The following is a 14639-nucleotide window of genomic DNA, read 5'->3' on the forward strand; positions in this document are numbered from 1 at the left end:
TTGAAATTCTTTGGAGCCTCCAGGATCTGGATTCAACTTTAGATACAATACATTAGTGCACAAATAGTGCTACACAGCTCTATACAGTAGTATTGTTTGCCGTTCTAACATCGATTAGCTTGTGATGGTAGTGGCACCTTGGTTTAGAAATCCCAGTTTGATCCAGCCACTAATCTGCAAACAATTGGTCATCAACTTTGACCAAAACGCAGACAATTAGAATTAAAGTGGCCATACATGGGTAGATTAAAGCTGCCGATGTCGGTCCTTTAGACCAATTCGGCAGTTTATCTGCCCATGTGTGGGGGCTCCCGACGGGTCCTCCCGATCGATATCAGGTCACAAATCGGCCAGATATTGATCTGTTAAGTTTGATTATTTTTTTTGTAAGATCCAGGACCGCATCGGCTAGTTGATGCAGTCCTGCGACTCGTCGGATGCCCATTCGTAGTATCGTAATCCGATCGTTCTGCCCCAGGCAGGGCATATCGGGTTAAGATCCGCTTGTTTGTCGACCTTGCCAAACGAATGTTCAGTTCAGAAATGGGAGTTTGGGAGCTTAAGGGTTGGGGCACACAGGCAGATTTGGGGATATTTAGTCACCAGGCGACTAATCGCCCCTTCTGCGTGGCAACAATGCCTCCCGAACTGCCTTCCAACCTGCCTTCCGTCTGCCTGAATGAAGAATCGACTGCGCTAATGCACTTGCAGCGTTTAGATTTTCAAGGTCGCCCGAAGTTTTCTCGTGAGGCAACTTCGGGCGACGTCGGAAATCGAAGTGCCACGAGTGCATTAGTGCGCGTGATTCTTCATTCAAGCAGGCGGAAGGCAGTTTGGGGAGATTGTAGCCACGCAGAAGAGGCGATTAGTCGCCAGGCGACTAAATCTCCCCAAATTATATTTTTTTTATTCAGGCCCTTTCCTATTTATATTTCAGTCCACTGCTTGGTTTTTTAAATTAAAAAAAAAGACCAATTTCAAATTGTCTCAGAATATCCCTGTCTGAATTAGAAGTTATTTTATAGTGAACTGCCCCTTTAAGCATGCTACCCGGCTACATTTGGTAGGTCAGTTTTGAATGACTGACAATTGGTCTGTCAAACTGAATCTGGTAGTGCGCAATGTCATCTGGTGCAAAATTATCAAGAGATGAAGTGAAGAGCCTCAAACCTGCAATTTGTAGTGTCTTTAGTATCCATGGGCAGATGATCATGCATGGCCATCTTAATTTAAGCTTGGTTTGCTATTTGTCTGCTGTTTTCTCTTGTGAGCAATAGTGATAATGAAATATATAATCTGTGTTGTATTGTACTGCATTTAAAACTGATGTGATTTATTGAACACAATAGTGCTGGATAGCTGAACAAACTTCTTAGTTGTCCTATGGGCAGGGTCTGATGAAAATTGAAACAGCAGAGGTAGATATCTTGAAAATGTTTAAAAATCCGGGTTAATTAGAGAAAAAAATTTATTGGCACAGGCAGTTCACTTTCGGACATTTTGTCCAAAGTTGAACATCCCCTTAAATAGTTTTGGTTGGAGATCGAGGCAGGAAAAAAGGCAAATATTCACTGGACCCTCATCATCTAAAAAATTTGAGGCCAACTGCAAAATTTTTACAATATTTTATACATCATAGTAAAAGTTTAATTGGATAAGATGACTAGTTCAGCATATGCACATTAAATAGTACTTGATCAAACTGCACACTAGATAAGATGGCACAAAAAGGATGAGAGGTTTTATACAGAAAATTACCTTTTTGCTTCAGAAAGGGGGGCTGGGGAGAGTAACAGAACACAATTTCAGCACTCAGGCATAAAAACAGTATTGGAATTTCCTGTTAAAGCTTTAGTATTATTGATTTGTTTAATCAAATATAGTATACAGGGTATCTTAACATATTTTGCACCAAAGTTAATTTTAAGCAATTTTCCAAAATGTAAATTTCTTTAGTAGATGCATCTCTCGCTATATTCTGCACTGTTGGTCATGACTGCTTATCATGTTAAAACAATTTAGCAGTAGTCCACTCCCTTTTAGCAAAGATTCCAATTTCCACATGGTCTGTGATAAGACCTGAAAAGGTGAATTGAACTGAAGTATGCCTTAGTTGGAGGAGAATTGGCTTATTCTACATTTTTCAGTAGTTAGAATCAGCATAAAGGTAAAAACAAATACTGCTTCCAATTGCAAATACACTTGCAAATTGCTATAAAAACACATACTTTTTTTATTGGAATGTTGAATGTAGAATTATGGTTTCATTTATTAAAAAAAAAAAATACTATGGCTTTTACCAACCCATCCGGTAAAAATGATGACCATACGTGGAATAGCAGTCACTTTATCATTCTGGGTTTAGGCATTTGGAGCAGTAGGAAGTAAATGGGAACTGCGGCAGATATTGTATCTAAAGGCCCCCATACACAAGCCGATAAAAGCTGCTGACGGGCTGAGTCAGCCCGTGTGTAGGGCCCTCCCTACAGGTCCCGCAATTCAACCACCCGTATAGCCTCCATTCTGATCCGTTCGTTGGACCCTAAAGCCCACGATCCGATCAGCCCGATATAGCCCACCTCAATGTGTGCATATCGGGGATATCGCCAAATGAGCGGATCTCCCCGTGTATGGCCACCTTAAGAGTGATGTCTTTATATCTGAGTTCCCATGGCCAAAAAATCTTAGGGGTTCTCTGTAAATTTTTGATTAATAAAATTGTCATTGTGGCGAGACTTGCTGGGATAAAAATATATTTATGGAATTAAAAAGGACTCCCATCTATAATGATTGAAAAACACAATAAATCGGCTGCTTGTTGTTCAGGCGCAACATATTTTTTTGATCTGTTCGGTTAGCTGATATCTTTTTAGAAGATAACATTAGGATTAAACAACTGATGAATATTTAGAGCTGCACAGATGTACACTATGGAAAAGGCTTAAGACTTTTATTCTATTTAGAGCTGCTGTAGTCTTCAAGAAAGAACTATGAATGGAATTACACTTTGGGTGCATTAAGATTTCCCGACCAGAAACCGAATTGGGCAGAAAATAACTTTAAAGCATGCTTGGCTTTGTCACCTTTAGTTTGTGTACTTCAAATTTTCTTTTATTAGCTTACATTCATGCATGCATCCAAGCAGATATTTTCTATACTGTATAGATACTTAAAACTTTATTGTTTTTCTGTTTACAAGGGTTCGTAATAACCAAGCACATAGCTAAAAAGGTGCATGACCTACTATACTACAAATACTATACTACAAAAAAAATCTTAAACATAAAGCCAAGAGGGTATATTTATCATTAAGTGATTGCCCACAAAATAGCTGGAACATAAATTAATACAAGTTTTTTTTTAGGGTTGTTTTTTTTTCTAAATTGTTTGTTTAATCACTTATAAATATCCCCATGCACTATAAGTAGCTTTGCAAATGTATCATACTTAGCTGCACAGCAAAGACATTTGGCTCTAGCTCCTGACAGTTAGCATTTAGTAATGACTAAATAGCATATGGGGAATAAAACTATATTTGCAGCACTGACCCTGTATATAGTGATATTCCTAAAAAGAGAGAACTACATAAGCCATAATTGTACAGTGGGCAAGGGCACACCCATATTTCCTAACATTTGAAAAATGGAAAAAGGGACAAAAATAATCTGGCACCTGTAACGCAGCAAAACTTATTAACTTTTACCATGCCTATTTTATGACCACACCCCCTAATTACCATATCCATTTTACAAAACTTGGCAGGTTATGAAACTTTGAACATATTTTTGGGAGTTTTATGGTCATGTTTTATGTGAGTTATAACAGTTTTGCTAATGAAGGTGAAATTGCCCTTTAAAGGAGAACTAAAGTTTAAAGTGATACCAACACAACAACTTTTCAAAATATTAATGTACACAAAAAATTACCTATGGGTCATGTTGACCGTTGTTCACTAATATGTCTGCTTTTGTAAGTATTTGTTATTTGAAGTTCCTAAACCTGACTGTCCCTTCTCAACTTGTCAGTTAGAGCTTCTAATGCTAACAGACTACTGCTGCACAAATATGGCAGCCCCCTCATAGAGAAACATGGGAGATCAGATAGGTTACATAAAATTATCCGTAAATACTTTTTATGGCAAAATTATAAATAGCATGCAAAGACAATGTTATGATGGATGTAAAAAAAGGTTTCATTTCAGGTGTCACTAGAAATGTTGTACATTGTGTTTTGGGCTTCTTTACCAGTCCAAGGCAACCACATCTCTTTAGCAGTAAAGATCTGTGTCTCCAAAGATGCCCCAGTAGCTCCCCATCTTCTTTTCTGCTGATTCACTGCACATGCTCTGTGCTGCTGTCACTTACTGAGCTTAGGGATCCACTCATAATATACAGTACACATAGAATAGAAATGTCACAATATAAGGCTGATTAGTAATTAATACAGATAATTACTACATGGCAGCACAGAAACCAGTGCAACTAGCATCAGAATTTAATAATCAGCCCTGTAGCATCAGCTTATTTTACAGGCCAACTTCATTTTCTGCTTGATAATTAGTGACAACCCCTAAAATTAGCTTTTCAACAGCTGCTCAGAGGCCACTGAGCATGTGAGTGTCACAGACACTTTCCAAGATGGTGACCCCCTGTGACAAGTTTGAAGTCCTGGATCATTGCCGCTATTGAGAAGCTGAAACTTTAGGCTGGTGCAATAAGGTAATTGTATAAAATATGGCATTTTTAGCCTCATTCATTTTTAAGGTTTAGTTTTCTTTTAAGCTGTGAGCCACAGTTCTCACTAGAGACCTGCTTATTACAATTGTATCTTTGATTATCTTAAATTGTTACAAATATATTGAAGTACAGGCACTGAATGTTCTTGGCTCTTTGCCAAAAAGCCTTGTATTTAAAGGGATTGTTCACCTTCGAACTTCTTTTTATTAATATTGAAGTGTACCCTCTAAAGGAGATCTGGGAAGTGGGGGTCGCTGACTCTTTATCTGTTCTATATTGATACATTTATCTATGGCCCTGATGAGCATAATCGCTTAGTTTCATTAAATGCTGGTTTTTCATGCTTACTAGACTTTCCCTGTCTTCCTGTAAACTTCAATGGGCTTGGTCAATTTAACTAACGTGTAATTTTAGAGTGTTACTCTTGCATATCAAGTAGTCCATTTACCATAAAACACTTGAAGTTCAATGTTCATGTGCCGGAGAGATGCAAAGAGTCTTGTACACAAAGCACATTCTTCTTGCTCTGGCACAGATCTCCAGAAGCATGGCCGATGCCTAGGTGCCAACTCACCCAGCCTTGATACAGAGAGGTACAACTTTGGGATTGACTTTGAAGTCCATTTATTTTGTTTTAAATACCACTTATTTGAGTTAATTCATCCACTTATTTGCGTAAATTCATGTAATTATTTGAGTAAAAAATCTTTATAAAATGCCAAGATTTTCTACAGTGCTTTATAAGAGTCTGCCAGCTTAAAGAATGGTATCCAATCTAGGGTTGCCATCTGCCCAGTTTTGACCCGGTCAGCCCGTTTTTTTGAAGGACTGCCTAGGTCAAAACTGCCTTCCTGGTTTTCCGAATTAGAAAAAACAGGCAGGATTTCCTTTAATTGATGCAGCGACCGGCCTTTCCCCCATCGAATCACTGTTCCGCCTCCTGCTGGATTCCACGTGGGGCAAAAAGGTGGCAGCCCTAATCCAAGCTTTCTTGTGTCTTAAGTATACAAATGTTGCTAAAGCTTGCCACCCCTTTCTGTTCAATAGAAGAGATTTTGCTTTCATGACTAGACAAGGAGAGAAAATGTTTGTGTTTATATGTCTTTTGTGTATAATATATTTGTGTATGTAAATGTTTTTGTTTTTCTTTAGAAAAATAAGTTTGACAAAGCATCTTATCCAAATATGTAGCTTTATTTATAGCTGGTGCATATACACTTCTACATACCTCCCAACTGTTCTGTTTTGAGCGGGACAGTTCTGCTTTTGACAGTTCAACCTGCATTTGTACTGAAATGTCCCGACTTTCCATTTGATCTCTTGCACTGAACAGCCAGAAAAAGATACAAATGTGTTCAAACTTTCATAACCTGGCAAATTTTGTAAAATGGACATGGGAATTAGGAGGTGTGAAGAAAAGGGGGGTCACCTCGCACACCCTGGCCGTCCGAATCTCGTGACACCTGGTCGTCGATGGAGGTATTGGCACCCTCCACAACAGACGGAGAAGTGAAAAATCACTGGCACAACATGATATTTCTAGCAGAGAAACCCTTGCTCGTTTATTTGCGGATGCAAGCAATTAGGAGGTGTGGCCACAAAAATGGGCGGAATCAATTCTTTTTGTACCTCTTTCTGTTTGACATGTTGGGAGGTATGCTTTTAGTCCAAGAGTGCAACATTCATAAATATCACCACAGTGGAAAAAATATTTTGCAGGTAATGTCTGGAGCAATTGGTCGGCACTAGCTGAAAAACCATGCATGCAGCACTAGGCTTTTTTTAAAGTGTCTGGTGGTCTGTAATATATGGAGCTCGTGTAGAAGGGCAGCTTGCACAGTTACTGTGACACATACTAGGCTGGAAGCCAGAGCTGGCCTGCTTTCAGACATTGTCTTTCTCTTCATTGAAGTGTCAGAATGTAATTCATGGAAATGTTGGTTGAGCTGGCAGGTCTTTCATTGAGTTTGTGTACTGGAGTCACATGAGTTCAAGACTTACAGCCAGCGATAAATGGGGATTTCTTAGCAGCAGGAATCAAGTCAGGCTGAAAAAAATGTCTGTGTTTGATGTGGTTTGTTGTGGTTTGTATCAGTTTAGGAGTGATTCACATTGCAAAAATGTGGTGAGAAAAAATTAATTTGACATCTAGAGAATTTAAAAGGAATTACAACTTTAAAAATGAAAGTTGGGTGAAGTTGAAAACAATAGTTTTATTTGTGTTTTGCAAGCCTGTATATTTTGCATTTGAGAACAGATTTCTAGCCCGCTGGTCAAAACAAACTTGTCCGTCTGTGGCAAAGCATACAGCCAGGCTTCTCTAGAATTTTACAGATAAAAAAATAATTAGGCAGGTACTTTAAAAATATAATAGTTATACAGGAACATGATCCACAAGGATTTACTGATGCTGTGAGACTTCTTTTTAATAATTCTTAAAGGGAAAAAACATTTTTTTCAAAATGTATCAGTTAATAGTGCTGCTCCAGCAGAATTCTGCACTGAAATCCATTTTTCAAAAGAGCAAAAATGTCTAGCCCCATGTCAGATTTCAAAATTGAATATAAAAAAAAACTATTTTTCTGCTGCCCCAAGTCATGTGACTTGTGCTCTGATAAACTTCAATCACTCTTTACTGCTGTACTGCAAGTTGGAGTGATATCACCTCCCTCCCTTCCCCCCCCAGCAGCCAAACAAAAGAACAATGGAAGGTAACCAGATAACTGTTCCCTAACACAAGATAACAGCTGCCTGGTAGATCTAAGAACAACACTCAATAGTAAAAACCCATGTCCCACTGAGACACATTCAGTTACATTGAGAAGGAAAAACAGTAGCCTGCCAGAAAGCATTTCTCTCCTAAAGTGCAGGCACAAGTCACATGACCAGGGGCAGCTGGAAAATTGACAAAATGTCTAGCCCCATGTCAGATTTCAAAATTGAATATAAAAACATCTGTTTGCTCTTTAGAGAAATGGATTTCAGTGCAGAATTCTGCTGGAGCAGCGCTATCAACAGATTAATTTTGGAAAAAAAAATTTTTTCCCATGACAGTATCCCTTTAAGAGCAAAATATATCATTTTAAAAGTCAGATTTTCCTTTCAAAATTAATCTTGTTTTTTTATTTTCTTTTTTTTTTTAGCCACAGCAAGAGAAAAAGTCTGGTCAGGTAAGCATCCTCTTCATATTATTAAATTACTGCTTTTTATGATGTTTTTATTCATGCTTCTTGCACATTTATTTTCCTTTAAAGGGGACCAGTCACCCCAAAAAAAATCATAATCCTATTATCACATTAATCAAGCAAAATTAACTTTAATTACACAATATTAATTATTTGAATCTTGTTTCCTTCAGTCTGGGAAATCATAATTATAGCAAGCAGGCAGCAGCCATTTTGTGGACACTGTTATTAAGACAAGCCTTCCATCATCTCAGAATCTTGTTTGTGCACCAGAATGTGGGACCAGATGTCCATCCACATGCCCTGGCTACACAATTAAATGGTTAAGAGAATGGGCGGATGTGGGGAGAGCAGTGACATCTAGAAAGTGCTGAATGTAAGCCTAAGGCATAGAGGAGGAGCAGACATTATCAGCTAAGATTTTTAAATGAGCTTAGAACAGCTATGAATGCTTTAATAAAAAAAAAAGCAATTGGATTTCATGTTTAATTTGAAAGGGACCTTTATTATACAGATTTTTGTGTCTGGGTGACAGGTCCACTTTAAATTTTCTTTTACTATAATATAAATTGTTTAAAGCTTTCAAAGTCCAGTTCCTAAAACTGTAAAAAATGTTAAAGTTCTAGAATGCAGCATATCGTTTTACCTTTTGCAACATCATTGATGTATCTGGACACACAAGTAGTGCAGCAAGGTTACCGACCATCATGTCTGGCCACGTCATATCCATTGCAGAGGCTACCTGGCTGTAGCTCACCAGGAGCAAATGCATTAGAAGCCAGCACCCTATCGGCTTCCCATCTTGCTTGTTGGAAACATCGGCAGACTGCAGCACTGAATGTGATGTGGCCAGACATGGGCTTCCTTGGCCTTCATGTTAATTTGGAAAACGACAAGGAGGATAAGAGGAGAAAGGAGTGGATGCATAGATACTGTAAGGGGGTCTCGAAAAGTGCTCCAGGACAGAATTTCTTAAGTCTTTTATTTTATTTTTTTCCCCCAGTAGGCTCGAATTATGTAATTTTTGTATGGTAGAGACAGGGGCCTTGGGGGGGGGGGGGGTTAAGAGTTAGACTGGTAAGAACTGTAAATGTTGTTTACTTTTCTGTGCTGAAAAACAGACTAAAATCTCTACTTGTAATATAGGTTTACATTTTTTAACAAAATGCTAGGATTACTGATGGGCTGTAAATGTTGTTTTAGCTACAAGAGCTGGAATGATTAAAGGGTCTCTGCTCAGGCCACTGCTTAGACTGAAAAGGAAGTTGAGATGAGGATAGTATGAGGAGACAAAAGCTAAATATAGATTTTCTGGCTGTATGCCAGTTAGGAGTCCTGTTTTTTCTGGATTATTTATATGAAGTTTAAGGAAAAACACCTCACACCTCTGCAAACCAGCATCCAGAAAGTGAGGTCAGGAGGTAGTCTTTGGGCTACACTCCCAATTTGCAGTATGAAATGATCATTGTTAGATATGTAGGCAATATTTATACTGTATAACGTATATTACAAACCTCCCAACATTTTGGAAATAAAAAGAGGGACAAAAGTTTTTTGAACATGCCCATTTTTGTGGCCACACCCCCTAATTACCATGTTCATTTTACAAAATTTGGCAGGTTATGAAAGTTTGAACATTTGTGTTTTTTTTCAGTTATTACAGTTTTGCTAATGAAGGTGAATTGCCCTTTAAGCTGTGAGTCTAACTTATCCCAAGGGACCTGTTATCTTATATTGTTACAATTAGTTATTTCCTTATCTTGAAATTGTTATAAGATACTTATCTTAAGATACTTATCTTATCTGCTGCTCTGGCTGTTCTGGGCTCTCTGCCAAAAGCCAATTAAGTTAGATTTTTTTTATTTTTCTGGCTGTTCGGTGCAGAGAAAAATGTGACTTTCCAGTACAAACGAGGGACTGTCCCTCTAAAAACGGGACAGTTCCGTGTGGAGCTAGCCTTAGATTTTGTCTGTGTGATTGATGTAATCAGGCCCTCTCCTGCCACAAGGCAAGGTTTTCACCTGGCCTCAGGCAGTAGGTAGTGGCCAATAACCAGGGGCAGCAAAAAGGGAAATGGGGTGGGGGGGGGGGGGTTAAAAAAAAAAAAGAGATAAATTGTATGTAAAAGCTTGGTTCATTTTGTAGATTTCAAGAAATACAATTTTTAATTACCGGTAGGTCACTATTTAATTCAGTTAAGAAAATACAATTTGTGCAAGTTTTGTGTTTTTATTGAGACCACAAATGTGCTGACTGATACACAAGGCGAATGGTGGAAAGGGATACTGTTGTTGTAATTTTTTTTTTTTTTTTTTTTTAAAGGCATCACTTAATAGTGATCCATCAGACTTCTGTACTGAAATCCATTTTCAAAAGAGCAAACAGATTTTGATATCATTCAGTGGTAAAAATCCATGTCCCACTGAGACTCCTTCAGTTACAGGAGAAACAGCCAGTCAAAACAATTGTGTAGAGCAGCGCAGGCTCTTTCTGAAAGCACATGATGGCTGCCTTCACACCAATATTACAACTAAAAAAAAATACACTTGTTGGGTAAGGAATGACATTTTAGATGGTAGAGTGAATTATTTGCAGTGTAAACCGTGTCATTTAGAAATAAATCTACACAATAAAAATGTCAGAATCCCTTTAAGTTCCTCCAACAGTTGCAAAGTTTTCTTTGTTTTCATTTGGGCCCAGCTAAAAATGGAAAACAAGGACATGAGCTCATGTTGGTTTTCTGATCTTAACTATCAAAGCAAATAGTGATAAATTATATAAACATAAGGACTGCATGGAAGTTCATGGAGGATAATGTAAATCTTCAGCTAGATTCACAAGAATCTCTTCCTTTTGCATCAGTTTCCTTATATCCTCATTGCTAGATTTTCCATGTGGCTTTCAGAGTTAGTTTCAAACATATCCGTTCTCCCACAACAGAGCGTTCACATACACAATCTGTTTGTTGAAAGTAGACTGGGAATTATTGTTTCAGTTTATGATACCTGCTGTTGTGCCATTTAGGGGCAGCAAACTTGCCTGCAGGAGTACTTTTTGTCAAAGGTCTTTTTTAAAATTAGCTGATCAAAACTAAAAGTTTACCATACAAGAGTAAGTTCTTCTTGACCTTGCCATTTATTATGATGTAGAGAATGGTATTGTAAAACAGTTTGCAGCTCATTTATTTTTTTTGTATTGGTTATTAAAATTTTTGTTTTGCATCACTCAAGTTTAAAAAACCATTATCTGGTAGATTTGGTCACACTTTACCTTACAACCAGACTGTGGTTTGAATGGCAGAAAGATTAATATGGGACTGCCTGAACATTTAGAAATAATTTATAGCAGCAAAAAATCGAATCTCCGGATTCGGTTGTTCTTTTTTTTTTTTTTTTTTTTTTTTTTTTTTTTAAATTTTGAAATGATATTGGGGAAAGGCAAATGCAGAACTGTCAACAGTAATCATGTCCTGTGGAGTCCCCTCTCTGCCATGGGGTCAGTGGCATAACTACTGGGGATGCGATCAAACCAGGGCCCGCATCCCAAATACCTCCCAACTGTCCTGTTTTCGCGGGACAGTCCCGATTTTGACAGCTCAACCTGCAGTCCTGTGTTTTTCTAAAATGTCCCCACTTTCTCTTTGATCTCCTGCACTGAACAGCCAGAAAAAGATACTAAGTTTCTAACTTACTTGGATTTTGGCAGAGAGCCCAGAATATGTGGCAGGTGCACTTATAGATAAATTTGTAACAATTTAAGATAAGAAAAGAAGCAATTGTAACCATATAAATTAAGCAGGTCTCTTGGGGAAACTGTGACTTGCAGCTTAAAGGGCAATTCACCTTCATTAGCAAAACTGTTGTAACGCATAAAAAACACAGAAATGTGTTCAAACGTTAATAACTTGACAGATTTTGTAAAATAAACATTGTAATTAAGGGGTGTGGCCACAAAAATGGTCATGGTCTGTTCACTGTGGTCAGCACGGCAAATCTTTTTGTCCCTCTTTCTGTTTCCAAAATGTTAAGTATGCATCCCCCTGGGGCCTGGCAGAGCCACAATAAGGCATATAGTGGGCAGCAGGACAGGGGGAATTTTCAGTGTGTACAAAGAGGGCAGTGGTGCGTGATTGGGGGGGTGCATTCACATCCTGCACCCGGGCCTGGCAGTTGCGCTACTGCATGAGCCCCTGACTATTGGATTCTACTGTCTAAAAAACATTCTTAAGAATGGCTTGGATGATTTTTTGGACAGACATAATATCAAAGGCTATTCTGATACTAAGCTCTATAGTTAGTATAGGTATGGGTATATAGAATTTAATTAAAAGTATGGATGGGTGTATGTATGGATGCTGGGTTTTCATTTGGAGGGGTTGAACTTGATGGACTTTGTCTTTTTTCAACCCAATTTAACTATGTAACTAACTATGTAACTATGTCTGCATTAAATATAAATTATCTGTATGTTTTAGCCTACTGTAAATTTGTTTGCATTTGTAACAAACTTTAGATAGCCCCTACCTCCCCATTGATTGTCAGAGCTAATCTCTGCTATGTAAATCAGTGTTGACCATTGTGTGGGCTCCATCAAAAGCATAAGATGTGTCTGGAGGGAGATGCAAAATAAGATCTTGAGAGTTGACATGCCTACTATATACAGAGTGAATTTTAAAACTGTATCCTGAGCATCGGCAAATATTATTATTTGGGATTTGATGGTAAGATATTGTAGGTCACTTAGTTTACAGAGCCCAACTTACTTCAGCTTGGCACTGTATGTCTGAAATAACTGCTTGGGCAGGCATTTGGAAGAATTGGCTAAAAACTAGGTGCCTGCATTCCTTTTATGTGTTCTGCAAATGGTGTGTACATTTAATACAGTCTAATGCTACTTCAGGGGTTTGTGTGAAGCAGACAAGACAATGCTTTGAAGCCTCAGAGGCGATTTATGAGACAGCTTGTGATCACTCATGATTTTTCCCTCAAATAAAGGTAACACAGGCATTACCTCCAACAAGCTCAGCAGAGTTCCATAACCAGCTATTTCAGCTAACCTAAATGCTGAATGGGGTGTTCACTTACAATTCAATTTCAAAAAGGATTCCGTTCTCAGCCTCAAAACTATAGGCCAGTTTGTCTGATGTCAGTGGTAGGAAAGCTTTTCGAAGGGTTAATAAAGCATAAGATACTGGACTTTATACCAAATCCTAATGCTATGAGTGTGTGCCAGCATGGTTGTATGCATAATAGATCTTGCCAGACTAACTTAATTTCTTTTTATGAGAAGGTAAGTAGAGACCTCGATTCTGGGATGGCAGTGGATGTGATTTACTTAGACTTTGCTAAAGCATTTGATACAGTGCCACACAAAAGGTTACTGGTTAAATTAAGGAATGTTGGCCTGGAACATAGTATTTGTACCTGGATAGAGAACTGGCTAAAAGATAGACTACAAAGAGTGGTGGTAAATGGAACATTTTCTAATTGGACCAGTGTTGTTAGTGGAGTACCGCAGGGCTCTGTACTAGGTCCCTTGCTTTTCAACTTGTTTATTAATGACCTGGAGGTGGGCATTGAAAGTACTGTTTCTATTTTTTTGGATGATACTAAATTGTGCAGAACTATAGGTTCCATGCAGGATGTTGATAAATGCAAGGCTATGCACTTTGGCAAAAATAATATAAATGCAAGTTATACACTAAATGGCAGTGTGTTGGGAGTTTCCTTAAATGAGAAGGATCCACAGTTTTTTATAGATAACAAGTTGTCTAATTCTGGGCAGTGTCATTCTGTGGCTACTTAAGCAAATAGTTCTGTCTTGTATAAAAAAGGGCATTAACTCAAGGGATGAAAACATAATTATGCCTCTTTATAGGTCCCTGGTGAGGCCTCATCTGGAGTGCAGTTTTGGACTTCAGTCCTTAAGAGGGATATAAATGAGCTGGAGAGAGTGCAGAGATGTGCAACTAAATTGGTTAGAGGGACGGAAGACTTAAATTATGAGGGTAGACTGTCAAGGTTGGGGTTGTTTTCTCTGGAAAAAAGGCACTTGCGAGGGGACATGATTACACTTTACAAGTACATTAGAGGACATTATAGACAAATAGCAGGGGACCTTTTTACCCATAAAGAGGATCACCATACCAGAGGCCACCCATTTAGACTAGAAGAAAAGAACTTTCATTTGAAGCAACGTAGGTGGTTCTTCACAGTCAGGACAGTGAGGTTGTGGAATGCACTGCCAGGTGATGTTGTGATGGCTGATTCAGTTAATGCCTTTAAGAATGGCTTGGATGATTTCTTGGACAGACAATATCAACGGCTATTGTGACACTAAATTCTATAGCTATTATAGATATGGGTTTATATAATTTATGTGAAAGTAGGGAGGGGTGTGTGTATGGATGCTGGATTTTCATTTGGAGGGGTTGAACTTAATGGACTTTGTTTTTTTTCAAGCCAATACAATTTATGTAACTATGTAAATGACAACAAAGAAAATATCAACCCTCTGGAGAATGTTACTTTGCCATTCCCTTGTATTTCTGCATGTGTTTTTTGGTGAAGTGCTAACTGAATTGACTGTAAGCTGTTGAGTATTCAGATGTACTCATGCCTGCAAGTCCTAAACATGTCATTGTGCACTTCTACTTAAAGAGGGCCTTTTATCATATCTTGCTGAAGCCCATTTCCATTGACTAACTGGCTCGACCTAG

The 14639-nt window shown here is 38.3% G+C and overlaps 1 protein-coding gene across 3 annotated transcripts in view; it reads left to right on the forward strand.

The window, feature by feature from the left end:
- The window catches only part of hmga2.S (high mobility group AT-hook 2 S homeolog), a 56133-nt gene that overhangs the window by 36998 nt on the left and 4496 nt on the right, over window positions 1–14639 (forward strand). For all 3 annotated transcript variants that reach the window (XM_018253981.2, XM_018253984.2, XM_018253983.2), the window contains one exon: window positions 7880–7906. In XM_018253981.2, coding sequence (XP_018109470.1) covers window positions 7880–7906 — 27 coding nt within the window. The remainder of the gene's footprint in view (window positions 1–7879; window positions 7907–14639) is intronic.

This window comes from Xenopus laevis, chromosome 3S, assembly GCF_017654675.1.
Source record: "Xenopus laevis strain J_2021 chromosome 3S, Xenopus_laevis_v10.1, whole genome shotgun sequence".
NCBI lineage: Eukaryota > Metazoa > Chordata > Amphibia > Anura > Pipidae > Xenopus > Xenopus laevis.